Genomic DNA, 21,122 nt, shown 5'->3' on the forward strand with positions numbered 1-21,122 from the left:
CTTGTTTACCTAAACTGCCATGCCAAGATATAATGCTCCCTTTGCCTGATGAAGGAGTGGAGAAGGTAGAAGAGAAGGGGGAAGAAAGCACTTCTTTGTATTCAGAGAGGATAGCTCAAGATCATGTCCCTTTTTACCCCGTAAGGAGGGAGGGGATAGCTCACATGCTGTGGGGAGGGGTGTACTGTTGTAAATCTGCCCCATCTGCTACTGTTCATTTCAGCTTTGCAGCCTCAGTTGTAAAAGTTTACGGTCCTTGGGCTTTTCCTTCTTGCCTCCTCCCTTTTGTCCCTTAACCTTTCCAGCCCACGTTTCAGCCCTGAGCCTGGGGAGAGAATTGGGAAGCAGACTATAGTCTGCTAACATCAAAAGCTGATTTCAGAGAAGTGTGGTGGGACTGTTGTGAGTAGTATGTGTGCCCCACATGTACTAGTCACCAGCTCAGCAAGAGTGGCAAAGGTTAGATTTCATGGGCTGGGGACCCCAAAGAGCTATATAGCCAGTCTTGTCTTTGTAGCTGTCCATACTGAGCAACCTTTATTGGCACTAGGGCATCAGACCTGTAAGGATCATCTCTTAACGTGTATCTAACTTATTCCATGCAAAGTTCACTCCAGAAACTTGGTTGAGACCTGAAATTGAGGCAAGTCCTGAGATGCACAGTGATCTTGAGGGAGATTGGATTGCCTGCCAGGTGTATGGCATATTTTCTCCTTGGCAGAGGCCCTGGCAGGGGCTGGGGTCCATGTTATCACAGCAGCCTTTCTGCTTGGACTTCTCTTGCTGCTCTGTAGGAAGACCCTATCTGGCCACTTCTGCAAGTCCTGCCCCTTTTCAAGCACTCAGTAATTGGTGGTGTTGGCCCATCAGGAGTTAAGGGGATGCCTGAGGCCTAAGCTTCCAGGATATTAGAAACACCCATATGTGCAGTAGGATAAAGCTAAAGGTACTAGAGCAGACTCTTAGAATGACAGGTGAGTTCTAAATGAGCGCAGATCAAACAAGGGACTCAATTCATCAACTTTGCTGCCAGTTGTGACTTTGACACAAGTTGTGTTGCTTTGAGCTTCTAGCAGAGCTAATCCTGCCTCCTGTGTATTTCTGTCCTTCGTCCTCTACTCCAAGACTTTTGCAAAGCACCGTTTAAATGGGGGGTTGGGTCACAGCCCATCTCTAAGGAACTGATTGCTCCTGAGCCAAGAACACTGGGGCAAGATCCGGGAAAGATGGGGTCTCCTTGTGGAAGAGCAGCTCATCTGAACAAAGCCTAGAGGCCACAGACCGTAGACCAAAGGCCTTTACGGGACAGGCCCAGAGTCATCCTGAGGGAGCAGTACCATTTCGTTTGATGATCTTGCCATCAAAGGGCTTCCTGAGCAGTTCTTGGTGCCACTTGGCACTGGCCCCTTTCCTTCTGAGTTAGGGCTCTGTGAAGGGCATGGCTCCAATAAGCTGAGGTATCTGGTGTGTGGGCAGCAGCCGGAAGTGTGCAGCGATGGCCTCAAATGAGGTTGTTCCTGAGACGCTGCTCCTGCTCCAGGGAGAGCTCTGCATTAGCTCGGTAAGAATCTCCTGTGGACCAAAGAAGAACAGGTAAGTAGCCAACCCTACCGTGCTCTCATCCCCTCCCTAACAGCTTCACTCACTCACTCACACACACACACACACACACACACACACACACACACACACACTCTCTCTCTCTCTCTCTCTCTCTCTCTCTCTCTCTGCCCTGCTCACCCTTTACATTAGGTCACTCATGGGCACAAACACCAATCCATTTTGTAGAAAGTGACCCTGACGTGTAGTTTCATGGACATAAGAAAGAATAGGCTACTGAGTGGAAAGGGTTGTGCTGGTTATTCTTTTTTGCCCGTCCTCCATCCCCAGATTCCTTCTCTACCCTTTTTGTATTTTTTTGTGCTCTACAGAATTGGCCCCGGGAAACTGCCTCACCCTGGCCCCCTGAGCCTCTGGTCTCTGATTTAGGTCAGTGGGGAGCAAGAGCAGGAGATCAGCAGATGGCAGGTGGGAGAGGCTGGGGTATTTCTTCTCTGTTCTGTGGTGATGGCCTCATCAGCTCCCCCTGACCCCAAGCTCGAGCTTTCTCCTGGCTCCTTCCGGTGCCCCTTCAAGCCAAAAGGTGTTAACAGTTTTCCACTGTTGCTATCCTCTCATTTCCTTAGCCCTATTCACATCTAATTCTTTCGTCCTATTCACACACTATATAAATAGTCCTTTCATGAAATACCTTTGTACTCTTACCTGGTTTGCCCTAGCTTTCTGCAGGGACCCTCACAGTGGCCAGAACAGCACTATTTTTCTTTCCTCCCTCACCGCCTGGCCCCCCAGCAGCCTGCTCTCCACTGTGCAGTCTGAGGTTCCAGTTCCGATGTCTCTCACGTCCCTGTCTCCTTTAATGGCAGCAAAATCGACCCGGTCACACAATTTCAAATACTTGGACTATTTCCTCTTACTGTCTTCCATCTGTTGCTAGACTCACCTTTTGAAAACATAAATCTGATCTTTTTGCTCCCCTTGACTGAAATTTGTCAGTGGTTCCCAGAAGCCCACAGGATAGTCGTTCTCTTAGCAAGAACCATCATAACCCTGCCCGCAAAGAGCTTTAGCGGGTTTGAAGTATATAGCTCCATTTTAAAACAAAGAAAACGTTTTTGTGGTTGAGATTTTCCTTCAGTCTTACAGCTCTACAGAAAGTGGTGGACTTAGACTTAATTTTTTTAATGTTTATTCAGTTTTGAAAGACAGAGACAGAGCACAAGCAGGGGTGGGGTGGAGGGGGGGGGGCACAGAATTTGAAGCAGGCTCCAGGCTCTGAGCTGTCAGCACAGAGCCCGACGCGGGGCTCAAACTCACAAACCGCGAGATCATGACCTGAGCCAAAGTCGGGCGCTCAACCGACTGAGCCACCCAGGCGCCCCTGGACTTGGATTTAGATCCCAATGAAGCCTTGTCCCCAAATCCAACGAGGCCAAATCCTATGCTCTTTCTCCAGTTCTTCCTTTCTTCCCTGACTTCTGCCCCTCCTTTTGAAACCCAGCTCAAATGTCACTTTCTCTGGGAAAACTTGTTCACCCCCAGGTCGGTGCTTTCTCTCCATGCTTGCTCAGCATTGGTTCATATTGATTTGGAGTACTCCGTATTAGGGTTATCCATTTGCATGCCTGCTTACCCTGTTCACCACTGAGCTCCACGTTTTACTTCTATTTATTTTCCTAGTGCCTGGCATAGTGTTCAACACAGAAGTGTGTCTTAAATGTTTGCTGACTGAATAAACCAGTCTTGCCCCACCTTACCCCATATGTGCAAAGGTGTGAATGCAAACACCCCATAGCAAATATAGGCATTTCATAACTTGAAGATGGATTGCTACTTTCCTTTACAGACCAGGGGAGCAACCACCTCCTCACTCTGTCCCCCACTGAATCATTGCATCTTCCTCTGTCCAATTCTACCAAACCTGCAAGTGTGCTGAGCCCTGTTCCCTGTGGCCTATGCTGTGCTCACAGCTGGGGACAGCAACCCAGCTGGTGGACTTCCACTTTTGCCGTGAGGCATTCAGCTTAAGGTGGGGACAGCTAAGAAAGACCATGTGAACGGGGGAGTGAACAATAACGGGCCTGGCAAAGAGAAATCTTGACTTGAAGTAAGAGAAAAGACCCCCGGATAGATGGGGGATGGAGTTTATAATCCACGCCACCTTAAGGACAAAGAGGGACACAGAAGTAGTTACTGGGTGAGGCTGCCGGTGGGACCAGCTGGATCTAGAAATTTACCTGGGAAGACGTCAAAGGAAACTCCTCTCTGTTCCATCCCTGACCTGCACGCCAGTCCAGTCACACACAGACATGCACGCAGCCTCCCCTGGCTCCCTGAGCCCACAGATACCGGCCCCACACAGGCTCGCACTTACCTGTGTGGCAGTTGTGCAGCCAGACCCGGTGCCCGTCATACTTGCAGCGGCACCGCATCATGTTGTTAGAGAAATCAGACTCTGCCACCTCGTATTTGGGGTTCACAACCACCTGGAGTGAGAGGGGGACAGTTGAAAGCAGGTGATGTGGCTTCTGAAGTTGGCAGTGGCTGGAATAATCGTTTATATTTCCTGTCATCTCACAAAGGGTATTTCTGTTCTTCACTTCATTCGTCCTTACAGTCACCCAGAAGGCCGGCACTCTTGTTCCTATTTGACATTGTCCATTAAATCAAGACTCAAACCTAGGATCCTCTGGATCCTCATTCAGTGTTCTTTCCCCATAGCAGAGCTCCTTCAAGTGCCAGGCCTGTCGGAGGCCCTATTTGTGAGACCCTCTTCCTTCATTTGACCTCAGGAAACTTCTGGAATATGTGCAGGAAATGGAGTTCCTGTGGGGAATCCCCAAACCCCCTTACCTGGAAGATATAATTCCCAGGGCCCACATCTGTGATATCCACCCACTGGCAATCAATGTCATGCCGGTAGGTGTCCCAGCAGCCGACAGTCACTCCCTGCTCCCCAAAGTTGGCACACGCATAGCGCTTCTGTAGTCCTGTGAGGAATGGCGCTGACGGTTAGTGAGGCAGTGATAGGTGCTCAGGACCAAGCATTCTGCTCAAGTTACTGTTTAATCCTCACGCCATTCGTACCATTCAAGTGCAATCAGATTAGGGACCTGCGATTCCGTTACATAACTTGCATGACTATCAGAGCCAGATTTCCTACTAACCATGAACCTAGCTCTAGCAAACCTCCATCTATGGCAGATTATTTCCTTGGATGCTCTAGTGGAAATTCCTGTTGGCTGTTGGCCTAGGAAATACGGTTGGAAGGTTCCAGCCCTACATGCTAAGGATACATCGTCCAACCCTTTGAAGAGCCAGTGTTTGCCATGCTGTCCTTAAGGGCTGGGAACTGTGGGTATGCAAGTAGGAATCTGACGATCTGTGCCCTCAAAGAACTTAGCCCAAGTGAAATAGCCCTGCAACTACTATCCAAAATAGTGTTAAGTATTTAGAAGCGGTACGAAGTGCGTTGGGAATGCAGAGGCAGTGGACCTTCCACCTAAGATGTCAGAAGGTAAGAAACCGATCTTTCTGAATTGCCTGGAGTGCTGACTGTTGCCAGGCCAGAGTCTCCAGGTGTCTGAGGTGGCTTCATCTGAGGGCAGAAGGGAGCCTCACCCTGAAGGGGCTGAGGAGTAGAACACAAGGAGGAGATGCTGACAGGAAACCATATACCTGTGGGGCAATTTGTGTCCTCCAGGCAGAAGCTGGCCTTGTGCCCCTCAGCCACCTTGGAGCCATTGAGAGTGAGTAGGTCATAGTGGGTGAAGACCTCAATGCTGTGGTAGTGCCTGCGGAAGGGAAAGAGCTGTGAGCTTGAGAACAAGAGGAGAGGGTCCTCTCTGGAGGAGCTGGCAGGCCAGTGCCCTTCTCCCTTTCCAACCCAAGATTAGTGGGACCCAGGGTCTACTTTCCCGTCATCCCCACCAGGCAGCAAGGCACAGCTGCCCCCACCCTCTAGGGCGTTAACCCAGGTGAGGAGGGTAAGTGCTGCCCTGGTAGCCTCCGGGAGGCTGGTGCCTGGCTACCAGGCCTGATCGAAGGCGGCAGGAAGGGACACTTCGAGGGACCAGCCTAGGAGCCCAGCCGCTGAGGAAGGGGGCTCACTCTCCTCCCTGTGAGCCTGGGACCAAATTGCTACCATTGTTTCCAATCCAGTTCTAATGACAACTGTGTTCATGCTGCAGGGAAAGGTGCTCATTATCTCAGCAAGGCCAAGTCCCAAAGTCGCTGCCCCTTCCACTCAGCTTTCCCCACCCTGCTGTGTCCTGAACAAGAAAATACCATTTTTCCATTCTGCCTTTGTTACAGGCATCGTCTGTCCTGTGTGGGCTGGAGACTCCTGACAGGAAAGAATGCCCATTGTCTCCTTTTAGTACAGTGTTCACACTTTTCTTTGGGGGCCTTGCTCTGCTGTGGCAGAAACCAGCAAACTTTTTCTGCAGAGCTAGCATCCTGGATGGGATGTCTATTTTGGGTCTCCAGGTTTCTAGGAGTCCCCACCTTAATGTGGTTTTCAAAGACAAGGCCCAAAGTCCAATGTAGAGAAATTATCCAATATTCCAACAGAGACCAGCTCAGCCGGCAATGACTGCTCCCCTGGCCGTTCCTGGGGAAACGCACCCTTTGAGCGCCATCAACTGGGGTACATCCAGGACAGGCAAGGGAGTGACCGGCTGGCAGGGCCGGTCGATGCTCCTGGGGCTCCCTAGTGGCTCCTGGAGGCAAAGCCAGTAAGGTGTCTAGGAAGGAAGGCTCTTAACCCAGAGCGCACACCCCTCCGGGAAAGTGAGTGGGGTCAGGGAAAGACCAGACTGGTTTGGTTCCTGGACTCTGCTTTTTGTCCCTCCAGAGCCAAGGCAGGAGCAGGCGCTAACCTGTGGCACTGGTGCCAAATCCAGCTGTGGCGGCCTGTCTTGGGACGGAAGTCAGCCCGGCCCAGGTTGTAGATCTGTGAGGAGAAGCGCAAGAGGCGCCGGTGCCCGTAGGGCCAGTCCATGAGGTCGGCAGACTGGGACAGGCAGTTCTCTTCGTGGGCACAGTACAGCTGGCTGAGTGGGCGGTCCTCCAAGTAAGCCGTCTCCTGCACCAGCTGGGCATTCATCACAAGGTCCGGAGCACCTGGGGCCACAGGAGGCACAACGCCGTGCAAAAGGTAGGAAGGCGGCCAATTTGCTCTTGGGCATAGGGAGACAGGCATGTCTCCCAAACCAAGCTCTTAGAGGAGCTACCAGAAAAATGGAGCTCTACCCAGAAGAGTAGGGAGGTTTAGGAGTTAAGACTGGGGAGTTCTAGCAATAGAGGAACGATCTATTGCCTTGGCCTGGGAAGCAGGTACAGTGCCACTGTTAAGCATGATGGCTTTGGAGCCAGGCTGCCTGGGTTCAAATCCTGCTTAATTTCTGACTGCACCATTAAGTAGCTCTGTGACTTGCTTCACCTTTTGTCTCTCATCTTCCTCATCCATGAGAGAGGGATAATAATAACGCCAATCGTGCCAGTACCTGGAATGTGCTTAGGTCATTGTCGGGTAAGCACGCAGTGGATGTAAGCTAGTCTTTCTTTTGTCAGGTGCTTCTCAGCTCCCGGGGGCCTTTGTGTAGCCTGGCTCACAGTCCCTCCTCATCCCCGCTGCCTCCAGCTTGGCGTCCTCAGCTCAGTCACTCCCTCTGGGTCTCAGTTCCTTCAAGGAACTGGCAGGGAGGGTCAGAAAGGTTCATCTCTGGGCCTGCTCCTGAGCTCTGCCATTCTGGTCCATTCCGCTGAAGTTCTAGGCCTGTGCCTCCTCCAGAGCTCCTGTTCTAACAGGATTGCTATCCTGGGTATTCATACCAGGCCATCCCGTGCTCTCTCCTCGGAGGCATCATGGACATTTCTGGTCCTTCTCTGTGCATAAAAGTCCCCGTTGCTGGAAAGGCTGCTCAGTGCCTCTCCTGTTCCCTTCCTGTCACAGGGGCTCTTACCCACCCCAACCCCACCCTTGGAAAACACATGTTCCCTGTACAGAAATGTGGAGAGCTGCAGCTTTTACCATGTAACATCAAGAGAGAAAAGTTGCCCATTCTCAATGCTTGCTCTTGGAAAAGCTGGGTTACAGTTTAGATTTTTGGTAGAGGCATCCCCTGGCGGAGCCTAGGTGCTGAGGCTGGTGAGACGGGGCTGCTGGTTTATTTCATTGGGGGGGGGGGGTTGGGGACGGAGGGTGACAGCAGGAACTGGCTGGGTTGCCAGATGATGCCTGTACTGTCACTAAATGCTCCTGAAATTCCTGTGGTGTGTTTTGGAGAAAGCCAGGGGGCTTGTGCTCCTGAGGGAAAGAAAGAGAGCTTTCAGAGAGACCGAGAAGGAGAGAGGGTAAAGGGAAAAAAGGAGTGAGAAAAACCACGGAGGAGAGAGAGGGATGGTCCCACAGGCAGCAGGTCGCCTGTCTGTGCTCAGCTGTTGTGAAGTGTCCAAAGCATTCACCAGGCAGTAGACCAGGGAGGGGGTGCAGGGTTCCCAGGATGGGGAGACACTGGGGAGCAGGCCCCCAACGTGCTGTGAGCCTTAGTGCCGGGATGGCCCACTCTGGTGCCACATGATTGCAGGCGAGGGTGCACTGGACAGAGAGGAAGCCCCAGGGCTCACTGACAAAGGTCAAGGCTGTCTTGGCATGCAAGTTTGGCCGGGAAGAAAGTCAAGTAGTTGCACGTGTTGGTGCCAGCTTGATCCTTTGGACTGGCCACAGTTATCTTGGCATCGGCCTGGTTGGCAGATGTCAAACAGACGCTGCCGCCCCGAGAATCTGGGTGTGGGGGGCGGACCGATGCCTCAGAACAGGCTTGGGCCTGTTGGGCCAACCCCACAGCTCCGGGGGAGGACACACAGCAGAGCCTTAGGCCGTGCACGCTCCTCACAGTTGCATTCCCCGTACAACAGCTTTCAGACTCTTCTTACTACAAGCTGCACTACGAAATACATTTTACGCCGTGGCCCAGCGCACACGTACATAATCCCAGGATGACTGCCCTTACTAAGTGTGACACATTCTCCCGTTTTCTATCCTGTTTCATTTTTTTTTTAACGGTCACGACAGGAAAATTGAAAATCACTGTTGGGTATCCTGGGGTTTTCTCATATTCTCTGTTTTAATCCTCACAATAACTCCACGAGCTGGGCAGGGCAGGGCTGGATCCTCACGTGACAGGGGACTTGGCCACACACAGCCGGTAATGGCAGAGCCGGTGCTCCAAGTCCAGCCCTCCTACCCCCCACCCTTCCAGGGTTGGGACTGGGACCAGCTCTCGGGCCCTCCCAGAGAATGGGAGGTGCGGGCTCACCAAATTGTCCCACCGGCGCCGTGGACGTTACTCACTGTCTGTGCAGGAAACTCCGGCCGAAAAGCGCCCTGCGCCGTGGGAGCAGTGCACCGGCCCGTGCCGCGAGCACTGCTGCAGGGCAAGCTCTGTGCCTGAGCAGCGCACGCCGCTCATCACCACCTCTCCGGCCCCCGGCGTCCCCTGCCAGTACCAGGTGTCCTGAGAAAACAGCCAGCAGCCCCTGGTTCAGGCCGAGGGGTGCTTTGGAAGCCTCTCCTCTGATGCTCGTGCTCTAGAGCCCTGTCGGACCACCCCTGCCCAGCTGTGTCCGGCCTCGGCTCAGAAGTCTTCAGGGATGGGACGCTCCCTGCTACTGTGCGCCCCTCCGAGAGCAGAAGTTTCTTCCGTTGCACTGAGGCAGGAAGATTCTTCCGCCACTGGCCTTGCCCCCACCCTGTTCCACACGGCTGCCCTCAGCTATTGGAGAGGGGGGCCCTGTCCCCTGTCCCACTCAGGTGGCCTGCCCCGTTTCTCCAACTGTGCCTCATGTCGCCCTGGGCGGTCGGCTGTGGGTAGGGTTGGCCCCAGTTCTCTAAGTGAGGAATACCCGGCAGCCCCACCGGCCAGGCAGGCCCAATGGAGGACGAGGTAGCATCGCAGCCGTGCCCCGGCCTCGTGATTTTCTTTCCTTGGTGCCTCTCGAATCTCTCTGAATTTCCCCCAGGACGACCACTAGCCTGGGCCACACCAGCGTGACTTCTCGGCTGGGCTACTGCCATGTTAGGTTTCCTGTATCCATGCTGATCTCCACCCCAACAGTGTGCCACACAGCACAGAAGAGATTTTCGAGAAACGTGCACTGCAGACTTCACGGTTTGCCTGCCTCCTCCCTCACATATCACACCACTGGCCCTTGGTAGCCCCACTCCGGCCCTGGTCCCTGATTTCCCCAATGGGGGCAAGCCTCCATGGGCCACAGGGTCTCTGCGTGGGCTGTTTATCCCCACCCCACCTTCTCCCGGTAACTTCCAGTCATCTTTCCTACAGACAACATACAACAGTATGTGTCTGCTGTGTGAATGTTTTCTGGCAACTGCCTTCCTCACTTTACTGACTGTCCCATGAAGCAGGGGCTACATCTTGTTCTCCACACTGTCCCTGGCGCCCAGCATTCTACCGGCCCCCCAGTTTCACTCAAAAATTCATCACTGAATGAATGCAGGAAGGGTTAGCACTTGTAGCACAGGACGTTGGGAAGCACAACAGGAACCTACCTTGATCGCGTGGCTGGCAAAACCCAGGCCGAGCTGTCGGCAGGCCACCATGGCTTCGCTGAGCCCCCAGTGATCGCTGCACACGGCCCCCCAGCGCTGGACTCCGTTCACCTCTACCTGCACCTCCACCACACCCTCCTCAGGGCTGCGCCCACCGGCCAGGCGCACCTGCAAGGGTCACAGGTGTGTGAGGAGTACAGTGGCCTCGGGAGGAGAGGGCTCAGGACAGCCAGCCTGGATCTGCCCGGCCTAGCTCGCTGTGCAGCCCTGGGCACGACACTCCTCTGGGTTCATCTCCTCTGTTCCTTGGGGACGTTTTGCTAGTGTCTGATGTCCCTGCCCACAAGGGACACCTGACTCCAGGTACCTCACCTGCTCTGGTTTTTGTGCTCCTCTTACCTGAAGTTCTACCATTAATGATGGCTTTGCCAATGGCAAAGGGCTTTCATATCTATTGTCCCATTCACAATAACCCTGTGAGATAATTAACCCCAATTTACAGAAGAAAGCCATGATCAGAGACACGAGCGAGTGACTTGTCCACCATCCACGTCTGCAGGGCCCTTGAACTCTGACCTTCCCACGCAGCCTTGCCAGTGCCTCTCCCAGCACTGATAGTCCTGCAGCCCTCTGTCCTAGCCACCTTCGTTCGCAGCCTCACCGGGGGCCTGAGAGGCTGTGGTGGGACAGTGTATCTGCCTCAAGGGTGCCCGCCACCATTGGACATCTCTGAGGGGATGTGGGCCAGGCCAGGGGACTTCGAGGAGAGGGCTTTACAGACTGGCTCTGAGAAAGTGCCCACTGGTTTGATGTATCCTGGGGCTCTCTCTCAGGGCTTCCCAGCCCCCCAGCCTGAGGTCATGCCCAAGTCTGAGCTCACCTGATTCTGGAAGCCCATGTTAGGGATGTTGCACCTGACGGCGGCATCATTCTCATGTTGACAACCATTCTGGGACCCTTCCAGGGAGGGGCAGTCACTGAGGGTCCGCTCATACCCCCTGCAGCGCACCTCACTCAGGTGGATGGGCCCCAGTCCTACGGGGGGGGAGGGAGAGGTGCTGTGAAAGGCCCCATCTCTGTAACCCCACACCTTGGTTTCCCCTCCATAGACAGGGAGACCTTCCTGTCCTGGGCCCTGGACACCAAGGGATGGAGCCACGGCACATCCAAATCCTCCCGCCCCACCCCAGGCCTCCTCACCTACCTTGGCCCAGCTGCGCCCCAAAGAGGGCCTCCCGAGCAGAGCCAAAGCCAAGCTGACGACACACAATGCTGGCGGAGATGAGGTTCCATCCGTGGTCACAGACGGTACCCCACTGGTGGTTCCTGAGCACCTCCACCCGGCCTTCACCCACCTGGGCCCCAGAGCGGAGGCGCACCTTCGGCTCCTGCTGCGAGAAAACTAGCTTCAGGGCAGGCTGAGGAGGGGGCAGCAGGCAGGGGCTGAGCCATGGCAGGGGGCCTGGGCTGGGCCCCTTCAAGCTGGGCGAGCCCATGACAGGGAATTCTAGTCCCACCTCTGACAGCTCAGAGATATTACCTCCAATAAGCCATTTTTCTCAAGTGCTCTTTCTTCATGACAAAGAGCCACCACACTGGCAGTAGTAGTAACAAGGGAACCTTAGGAGTTGGGGTTCTTGGGCTTCTCAAGCTTTCCTGATCTCGGGGGTTGGGGGGTGGGGGGGTGTTCCTTCCTTTTGTCCAGCCCTGGCTTCTTCCCTGTTCTTTGGGGCTGAACTAGATCGATGCTTCCCAAAGGGGTGTATGAGATGATTTGAGAGCTGCGCAGGGGCATGGCCTTAATTAAGCTGACTCACAGTGGGGAAGTTACTCCTCCGGTCCCTCCTGTTTCATGGAGGAGGCCATCCCACTGTGGGGCCGCCATGTCTGTAACACCTCACCGGCACTTAGGCGTTGCTTTTTATAACAAAGGGCCAGGCTCAGGTTCAATACCTTCGGGCCTCAAATGGGTGTTAGCTACGATGTAATTACTGTTTTTATGGTTGCCTTCTATTCATGACAAGTGATGTCAGCTTTCCATTTATGGTCGGGATATAAATGGTTCCTTTTAAATAAATCCCAGTTTCTACCATGCTGTGTCCTCCCAGTCTGCACCAATGCCTCCTCGGTGGGAGCAGGCTTCCCCTCCCCTCCCCTCCCCTCCCCTCCCCTCCCCTCCTCTCCGGCCTGTCCTGGAGAGCCTCTCCCCACTGGTTCCTGCTCAGACCCAGCCCAACCCACCTCTGCCCAGGATTCCTTGCGCCCAGGCTTTGCCTTCGCAGGGCGGAAGCGGGGCCCTGCCACACAGCTGACCACAGAGTGCATGCCACCTGGGCAGGCTGGCTGCAGCTTGCCCCGTGCTGGAGCCACCTGCACCTGGCAGTTGGCCATGTGGGGCTCTGTCCCCAGGCAGTTGACCTGGTGGATCCAGAAGGAATTCTTCTGTGTCAGGCTCTTCAGCCTGGAAGACAAGGGAGACTAAGGGTGGGGAGGGGTTGAGGGAGCTCAGGAGTCAGGGAGGCCAAGGCACTGCGGAGGAAAGGGACACGCCCTCCCCTTCATGCCACACCCCTCTACACCCTCCCCTAAGGATGCTGCTCCTCACCTAGAGTTGGGGTCCTTCATCTTCAAATTCCAGACTTTCCTAGGTGGGAGAAAACAGGTGGGGATGGAGTGGGTGCAGGAGACCCCCTGGGCCCTGGCTCCTCAGAACTGCTCTTGAGTTTGCACTGGAACTCTGTCTGTAAACTTGGCCGCATTATGTCAATGCTGAGCTTCAGCCCTGGCACGGGGTCTCTGCGCAGACACCGATGATCTCCATTTCCCAGGGAGAAAAGCGGGGCCCAGCAAGGTACCTCGACTAGTCCCCAACGGGGGTTTCTTCGGCACTGGACCGCCCCTGAGTGGGCAGCCCCCGGCTCGCCCTCTCCCCACATGCAGATGAAGGGGAGCCTTGAGGGAGCGCCCTGAGAAAAGGGGAGAGGTCCTGGGGGGCGGGTGCAAGCTGGAGACCTTGGTGGTGGGGGCTGCCCACTCAGAGGCTATAATCAGGGCTGCCCTCCTCCTCATGGGTGCTGGGCCAGTCAGCCAGGCCCAGAGGTGCAATTACCAGGCAGTAGGGAGTCAGGGGCCCTCATCCCAGTCATCCCCAGGGACGGAGCCACGCGCGCCTGGTCTTTGGGAGCGGGCCCAGGTAAGACAGAGACACAGGACAGAGCCACCAAACCAACTGGAGGTGTGCAAGGGGGCGACCACTCGGATGCAGGGTGGGGGCTTTTGCCCTTGACGAGAAACATCTAGTTTTCACTAGCACAGAGCTGGTACCATTTAGAGGCTGATGCAATCTTGTGACAGTTCTGTCACGTTTTTGACAGAGTATTTTTATGTTTCCTCTCCCAAATGCTGCCCCACCCCATGTCCTGCTCACACGCAAAGCAGTCAAAGCCTGGCTCAGATCAGAGTGGAGGAAATTCCCTGCGGACTGGCTCATCGAGGCCCCGGGGGCCCTACAGAGGGCCCACAGCGTGGAGTTGGCAGAGCGGAGACCAGAGCTCAGGCTGTGTATACTTGTGGGCACCACCGTAAGTATCTTCAGTCAAGCCCAGTTTTTAAGCAGGGACACAGGTTTGCGTTCAGTTGTTTTCATCTGGGAAGCTTTCTGTACTACGGTCAATTCTTTTCATACGATTAGCAAGTAGAGTGTTTTTCTGTTTCGAGGTTCTTCCCAGGGTCTCCAAGTTCATCCTCACACTCCCTCTCATTATTCTGAGAGGCCCGGAAGTCCAGCTGGGACTGTTTCCCTCCCAGCCCCACACCCACGGCCATGTCCTGCCACAGACGCCACCCTGCCCAACTCCCTGAACTCTGCAAGGTCCCACATGTCACAGCCACGCACACGTACTCATACGTGTCTCTCTCACACACAGACGCACACACATATGCTCACACGTGGGTGCACGCACTCGGCCACCGCCCCACAGCCCCCTGACCCCCGCAGCTCTCCGTCCAACTGTCCTCCTACCTGTAGTAGTGACTGTTGACAGGTGCCTCGCTGGGGAAGCCCAGCATCCCACACACCACCTTGCTGTTGTTCCTGGTCCAGCCCTGGTCACACACCTGCCGCCAGTGTCCCTCGTACCTCACCTCCACTGCTCCCTCGGTCACCAGGCTGTGCCGCTTGGTGCTGGCGAGAATGGGCTTGAGCCGCACCTCCTCCAGCCGCCGGCCCTGCAGGGTACAGAGTCACTGCGGGCCCCAGGATTTCTGCGCCCACTGAGCCTGCTACAAGGTCTTCACATGGGAGAGCCGGGCCTCAGAGCACTTAGAGATCACTCCATCCAGGCTCTCAATGGACAGACCAGGAAATAGAGGCCCAGAGATGAGGTCATCTGTCGAAGCCACATAGTGAGCACAAGAGAACCTTGGTTTATCTACGGTCCTCTCCTCAACTCCAGAGAGAAACAGGCAGGTCTGTGCTCCCCCTGGGATCAGGCCCCTTGGAGTTTGGGAGGCTTCCGCTGGGCACAGAGGGGCCTTCTCTGTGTTACCCTGGGGAGAGCTGAGGATGGGCATGGACCAGCTGTTTGAGACTCCCAGCAGGATCTTTGGCCCATGGGACCCCCGCCCTGGCCCTGGGGTGACTCAGACCATGGGGACCACCCCACCCTGGCCTGCTGCATTTGTGGGCCAGGGCCAGCTGTCCTTAGACTGGGGCTGCCTGGCAGTTGGAGGGTAGGAGCCAGGACCTGCCCTGCCTGCTCCTGTTGTTTGGCTTGAGCTGTTTTTAGCTCGAGGTTGTTTGTGCCGGGAAGAGGCAGCAATTGTGGCCGGGCCTTGTGTGTGAGGCAGCCCCTCACCCCTGCTGCCTCCCTTGTGGGGAGTAGCTTCAGCGATCCCCAACAGGCCCAGCCTGAACCCCCAGCCTGCCCTGCTGTAAGCTAGGCCCTCTGTCTATGCACCTGTTCTGGGCCGCCAACATGACGTGGGGCTCCAGGGACGCTTGTCAGCCCACTCTGCTGCTTTTCCCTTCCCTCTTCCTCCAGGTTCATCACCCGTCCCGTGACCCAACACTTGGCTCCAGCCAGGGCCTGAACAGCCTCCTCACCTGGGGTCCAAGGGCATTGGAGACCCTCTCAGAAAGATAGCCACGCTGGCGCTGGGGGTGACACACCACCCCAATGTCCTCCGAGTGACTGCAGTCACTGACACCCCAGCCATTGGACATGCACTGGTCCAGGGAGCTCTCTGTGCCCATACAGCGCACATTGTCCAGCCAGATGGGTCCTGTGGGCAGGAGATGGGTGATGCTTAGGGACAGAGAAGCAAATCACGGGTTGTGCCTCCTTCATAGGACCCCACAGTTATCAACTGTCTTCTTCCAGAGCCTGAGTAGAAGTGGGGGAGGGGAGTTGGTTCTCCTGGGATCTTGGTATCTACAACCCTACTTGCTGCCTCCTTTTGGCAGCAGGTCCTGTAGAATCTGTTTTTGGAAAATGCCAGGTAGGTTTAGTGATTAGATCTGTCCACCCATTCATCCATCCATTTGTTCACTCAACAACATTTGCTGAGCACCTACTGTGTGCCAATCACTCTGTAAGAATGGAGTAGGGTGGTGGTGGTGGTGACCTCACTGTAGGTGAGAGTGGGAGGGTCGGAGCAAGGGTCTCGTGCAGCCAGGGCACTCAGGAAATACCTCATGGGCGAGGTCATTTGAGCTGGGTATTAAAGGATGGGCAGGAGTCTGTTGAAGCCTCAGGATGCTCAGCCTTTGAGAGAAACCCACTATCATCTCCTTGTCTTCCTGCTGGGCAGCACCAGGCACTCACCCTCCCCTTGGCCATACTTGGCACTGTGGGCCCAGGTCAAGGCTGTTTCAAAGCCCAGTTGGCGGCAGGCCACCGTGGCCTCCTGGAGAGCGAAGTCATCGTCACACACAGTGCCCCACTGGCCCTGGTACAGCACCTCCAGGCGGCCCTCCTCTGGCCTGCTCCCTGGGCCCACCAGCCGTAGCTTCGTGGTGCCCAGTGACTGTAGCCTGCAAGGAGGGGCCTGGAGCAGGAGCAGGAGCAGCATGAGCAGGGAGAGGGCAGCTGGTAGGGACCACATCGTGGTGACTTCAAGGGCAGCTGGGGCCAAGGCACCTGAGGAATGAGTAAACGTGACAGTGATCACCACCTCTACCCCTGACAGTGATCACCACCTCTACCCCTGACCTAGGCCTCTTCTGCTGGCTGTCAGGGACAAAAGACGGCAGGGCCCCTCCAAGTGTGTGTGCGCATATGTACGTGTGTGTGTTGTGGCATCGGTGGAGTCTGGGCTCTGAAATTAGGCAACTTGGTCTAAACCCAATGTTCACTGTCCATGTGACCTTGAGGAAGTTTAACCTTACTGAGTCTCAATTTCCTCATCTGTAAAGTGGGGATAATAATCCTTGTCTCAGTGTTGAGAGTGTTAAACACTGTAGGTAAAGTGCTTAGCACAAACCTACCACACAGCACACTAGCTGTTCTCGATACAGTCCTATATGTTGGTAGAAGGGGTGGCCTACCCTTTGAGTCATAGGGGAGTCCCCAGGGTGCTCTCAGGTCCAGAATAGCTACCCCAGGGGCACGACTCTTGCACCCTGGCCACCCTCACCATGGAAGGCACATGGAATGCTAGAGGGGAAATAGTCATGTGAGGGGGATCCAGGCCTCTACCACTCATTTGCTGTATGGCTTGAGCAGGTGTCTCAAATTCTCCAGGTCCTAATTCCTTATTTCTGAAGTGAGAAAACTAAGCCAAAAATTGTCTAATACTTCCTCCAGCTAAGATAGTCTATGATATCCTCAAGCTCTGGGTCCATCTAGACACGTGATTCACTGATTCAACAAACATTTTTGGAATACTTGCCTCAGGCCAATTATTAGGCCAGATGCCAGGACACAGAAGAGAAGACATCAAACACTTACCCCCTGCTCTCATGAAGCTCAGAGAAGGGGAAGCAGGGAAGGCTCTCAGAGAGGGGATACTTAATCAGGGCCTTGTTGGCTGAATAAGAGTTCTCCCTCTGTGGGGAAAGGGGTATTGCAGGTAGACAGAAGAGGGGGTAAAAGAGGAAAGAGGGCAAGAGCAGAAAGCGTCCTCTCTTTCCCCGGTACTGTAGTATTGGAGGCCTGGAGGGGGCAAGAGTGGAGGCACAGGCTGGGGCCAGATAAGCAAGGGCCTTGGGCACCACGAGAGGGTTGCTCTTCATTCTGTAGGAAGTGAAGGGCCACGGGAGGGTTTGAGGCAGTGAGCACACACCAGAGACAGGGTTCCTGTAGTCACATCAGGTGCTCTTTGGGTCCCTAGAGGGGGCTGAGGTTAAGGGCTCCCCCTTATACATTAGCACCTTCTCCCCCTCATACATTAGCAGCCTGGGTCCCGGGAACAGGGTAGGGGAGGAGCAAAGGGGAAAGCATAGAGCTGGTTAGGGCTGCCAGAGTGTCCACAGCCACCAGTGCTGAGGCTCCTCCACCGCCAGGCTCTGCAGCTGGTGAGGGGTTGAGGCTGGCCTGGAACAGGGTGGAGAACGTTGGGTCCTTGACTCCCTGTTCAGTGCTTGAGTCTTGAGAGAGCTCGTTCTGGGGAGACCCCCTCTTCCACGGCCACCGCTGCCACTAGGAGACTGCATAGCCGGTCAGTCTCAGCAGGGAGGGCCTCACAGGGCCTGCACCACTCCTGTCCCCACAGACTGGTAGTCTGGCTGGGAGTCAGTCCTCGCTCTTTCCTGCCCACAACCCCTCCCCCTTCAGCCACTGATCCTCCTGCTTTGGTGAGCCCAGAGCTGGGTGGAGGGGGCTCCTAGGAGTGTACTAGATGGGCTCAGGAAGGATGCTCCGTGGGGACGGTGCCCCCAGTGCCCAGATAAGTGCCAGCTATGTATGTAGGTGACACCAGGAAATATCACGGCCGCATGGATGACACTGCACAGCGTGTACACGTACAGACCAGGAGTCAGACCACCTGGGTTCACATTCCACTTCCAACAATTAGTTTCTGGGTCGTCTCGGGCAAGTGATTTAATTTCTCAGTGCCACAGTTTTGCTTCTGTAAAATGGGGATCGTAAATAGCACCTACCTCGTGGGATTCTTGTACAGATTAAATGAATGATGAATACATGTTAAACCCTCAGAAGAGAAGCTCTCCATTGACAGGTAACTATTATCAACGGTAACTGTAACAGCCACTATAGAACCATTGGTCTGGCATGGTCGCAGCCCCTCTTGGATAAAGGAATGGAGGCTACACCCTAAGTCATCAGCAAGTTCCCAGTACCCTTCTTTGTGACATTCTCCAGATGTGCCCCTTTTCCCTCGGAGCCCAGGTTCTCCTTGTTCCCCTCCCTGGGGCGGGGTATTATCTCCTCTCCATCTTCACCACTAAGTCTCTCCCTCCTGCACTTCCTTTCCAGACTTAAACACTGTTTTCTTCATGTGACTCCTCACTCTGGGGCCTGTGGGGCTCCCGACCCACTGTCACCATGAGCAGCCTGCTCTCTGCTGCTTGGGGTGTGCCATTGCCTCCTCTGAGCACCCCTAAGGAGGAGGTGGACAGCTAGGGACTGAGCCAAAACCAAGTCACTGTGGGTAGGGACCTTCCACAGATGGTGAGAGGGTGAGAAGGACTGGGTTCAGGGCCCTCCAGCTGATAGGACCCACTGGGGTGGACCTGAGAGATGACCCTGCCCCCTGCCCTTGCCCCCATCCCCTGGGAGCCCTCACTCTGCCACCAAATGGCTATGTGACTTGAGTTAGGGGCTTCCCTCTCTCTGGGATTCAGATGCAACACCTATAAAATGAGGGTGTAGCACCAGGGGTCCTGCTAGTGATGGGCCAATGGGTGGGCCAGGCAGGTCTGCTGTGTGGCTTGTGGCTGATGTCCCACAGCACCATGGAGAGCTTACTGGAGGCTGAGCATAGTCCAGGGCCGGTAGGCTCCCTCCTCACCAAGGGGCCTGCCTGGAGGTGGGGACAGGCTTCTGCTGCAGGACCCAGGGATGGGGGTGGGGTGAGGCTTGCTGCCAGGAGAGCTCCCAGGGGGATAGATGGGGCCCAAGCAGGAACTGAGAGTCCCTCCTCCCAGCCTTCCCGCCACTGCAGGGCCCCCTGTAGTTTCTGCTCACCCCAAACTTGCCTTCTCACCATTCTCCAAACATATGCTTCCATTCTCTGCTTCCACATCCCAAGCCTCTGCTCTCACTGCCCCTTCTATTTGGAATACCCTTCCCTCTGTCCCTGATTGTTCAGTTCCAACACCCAGCTCAAATGCTGCCCCTCCATGGAGCCCTCCCGGGCCCTCACCTTCCTAGCACTCTAGGTGTTTGCTCCCTATCTCCACAGCTAGCCTCCACAGTGTCTCCCCGGAACTCTTCCTCCAGTGCCCAGCATAGGGAACACGACCAGGCTGGGAAGCCTCCCTCAGAGAAGGAAACAGCCTCAAAAGTGGCAGTTCTTTTCGCAAGCGAAGGAGAAGGGCACAGGGTAGGAAGGTGGTGGTAGTGGTGGCGGGCGGTTAATAATAATAATTAATTATTAGAGTACATTTAAAACTATCCATGGAATACTTGTCTCTATAGATGCGAAGCTGAGGCCCAGAGAAGCTAAATAACTTGCTCAGCTGGGATTCAAACCCAGGAAGCCAGGCTCTAGAAGCCAGGCTCTCAGCCACAAGAGAGATGGATGCCGGAGGAGGAGGGGAAGGAGAAAGGGAGGCAGGGAGATGAATGAAATTCCACCCTGGTGCTGGCTGATTGATGGCCCAGCCGTGGTGTGAGGGCACTGGGGTTGGTGCCAGCACTGAGTGCAACCAAGTGACAGATCCAGGACCTTGCCAGCTTGAAGCTTGAAGCGGAAAGGCACCTGCTCCAGGTGCCACCAGGGGACTCTGGCACCTGGCCTGACCTGGCCCCTCTAGGATGGGCTGGAAATGCTCAAGGGTGTTCTGGAGAGAGCATGGGGTGGGTGCTGCCCTCATGGGCACCACCAGCCTCAGGGTCACTTGAAGCCCTTCTCTCTGGCTTTTGGGGATGGGGTCCCTCCCTGGGATCACTGATTACGGTGACCTGAAGCAGTGCCAGCAAATGGCTCTGAGCTCTACCATCCAGGCCCAGGCCGTGTGGCAGTCAAAGCCCTCTGCCCACCCTCATCCTCTGCCTCCCCACCCCCTAGCATAGCCAGCTCTGGTTTATTTAGTTGAAGAGACTCGCTCCACCCTGCCTCTTTGTCCCCCAAGTCACAGGAATGACATGGGAACCCACCTTGCCCCTTCCCCTGCCTCCTTCCTGGGTGAGAGGGCAGAGAAATGGTTACACTCAGCGTGTTCACAAACAAGACACGCAAGCACCCCAGGCCAGGGCGCACCACCCCGGGCGGGCCTTGGGCCAAGCTCCCTAATTTGGTCACTTCCACTGGAAGCAGGTTGGTGAGCTACTAGGGGACTAGGCCAACTGTCCATGGGACCCCTATCCCTCCCAGACCCCAGCCTTCAGGAACCCTCAGAAGCTTGAAGCCCCACAGAGAGAAAGAAGTGGGACAGACAGGACGTCAAGAGACAGACCCGGGGCCAGGGGCCAGGCGCAGGATGGGGGGACGCGCGGGGGGGGGGCTCACCAGCTGGAGCACGGACGGTCGGGCTGGGGTTGGGGCTGGGGCCGGACTCCGCGGCCGAGCAGCGCTTACGGGCCTCCCTGGGCGCCCTGGGGCCTTTTTATCCGGCTGCTGCCCGCGGGCGCCCCCCACCCGGCCGCCCGCGGAGGAGGCCCCACAGGCCCCGCCCCCGGGCGGTCCTGTCGACGCGGGAGCCCGGCCCTGTCGGCCCCTTGGCCCTGCGCCCCCCGCCCCCCGCCGGGCCGCGGGCCAGCGCGCAGCGGGCGTTCACACGCCTCTGGCCCGGGAAGTCCTGGGGTCATGAAATTGCAGGGGGCAGCGGGGCGGGAGGGGGGGGCCGGGAGGGCTCAACTGTTTT

General features: G+C 55.6%; 1 protein-coding gene across 3 annotated transcripts; it reads right to left on the reverse strand.

Annotated features, from left to right (window-relative positions):
• Positions 1-510: 510 nt before the first annotated feature.
• Positions 511-20,894, reverse strand: LOXL4 (lysyl oxidase like 4). 3 transcript variants are annotated; one of them, XM_047826012.1, is made up of 15 exons: positions 20,768-20,894; positions 15,961-16,275; positions 15,240-15,418; positions 14,157-14,362; positions 12,741-12,779; positions 12,377-12,596; positions 11,340-11,523; positions 11,016-11,170; positions 10,136-10,303; positions 8,918-9,080; positions 6,441-6,684; positions 5,239-5,354; positions 4,414-4,550; positions 3,935-4,046; positions 511-1,572 (listed from the first exon to the last, which is right to left on the reverse strand). In XM_047826012.1, the coding sequence occupies exons 2-15, from the start codon at positions 16,238-16,240 to the stop codon at positions 1,502-1,504; spliced, it is 2,274 nt and encodes a 757-aa protein (XP_047681968.1). In that variant the 5' UTR covers positions 16,241-16,275; positions 20,768-20,894; the 3' UTR covers positions 511-1,501. The 3 variants fall into 3 exon arrangements, with proteins under 3 accessions (XP_047681968.1, XP_047681967.1, XP_047681969.1); XM_047826011.1 differs by having other exon boundaries at positions 11,340-11,526; XM_047826013.1 differs by lacking the exon at positions 15,961-16,275 and having other exon boundaries at positions 11,340-11,526.
• Between the last annotated feature and the right edge of the window lie 228 nt (positions 20,895-21,122).

The sequence above is a fragment of the Prionailurus viverrinus genome, chromosome D2, assembly GCF_022837055.1.
Source record: "Prionailurus viverrinus isolate Anna chromosome D2, UM_Priviv_1.0, whole genome shotgun sequence".
NCBI lineage: Eukaryota > Metazoa > Chordata > Mammalia > Carnivora > Felidae > Prionailurus > Prionailurus viverrinus.

What these genes read in the sequence shown, in the direction of transcription:
- LOXL4 (XM_047826011.1), bottom strand. Translation starts at nt 16,240, where the DNA reads ATGTGGTCCCTACCAGCTGCCCTCTCCCTGCTCATGCTGCTCCTGCTC. An exon ending in GCAAGGAATCCTGGGCAGAG is followed by an intron (nt 11,527 to 12,376) that starts GTGGGTTGGGCT and finishes GTTTTCTCGCAG; the next exon opens with CAGGAGCCGAAGGTGCGCCT. An exon ending in ATTTGGCACCAGTGCCACAG is followed by an intron (nt 5,355 to 6,440) that starts GTTAGCGCCTGC and finishes TCCCTTCCGCAG; the next exon opens with GCACTACCACAGCATTGAGG.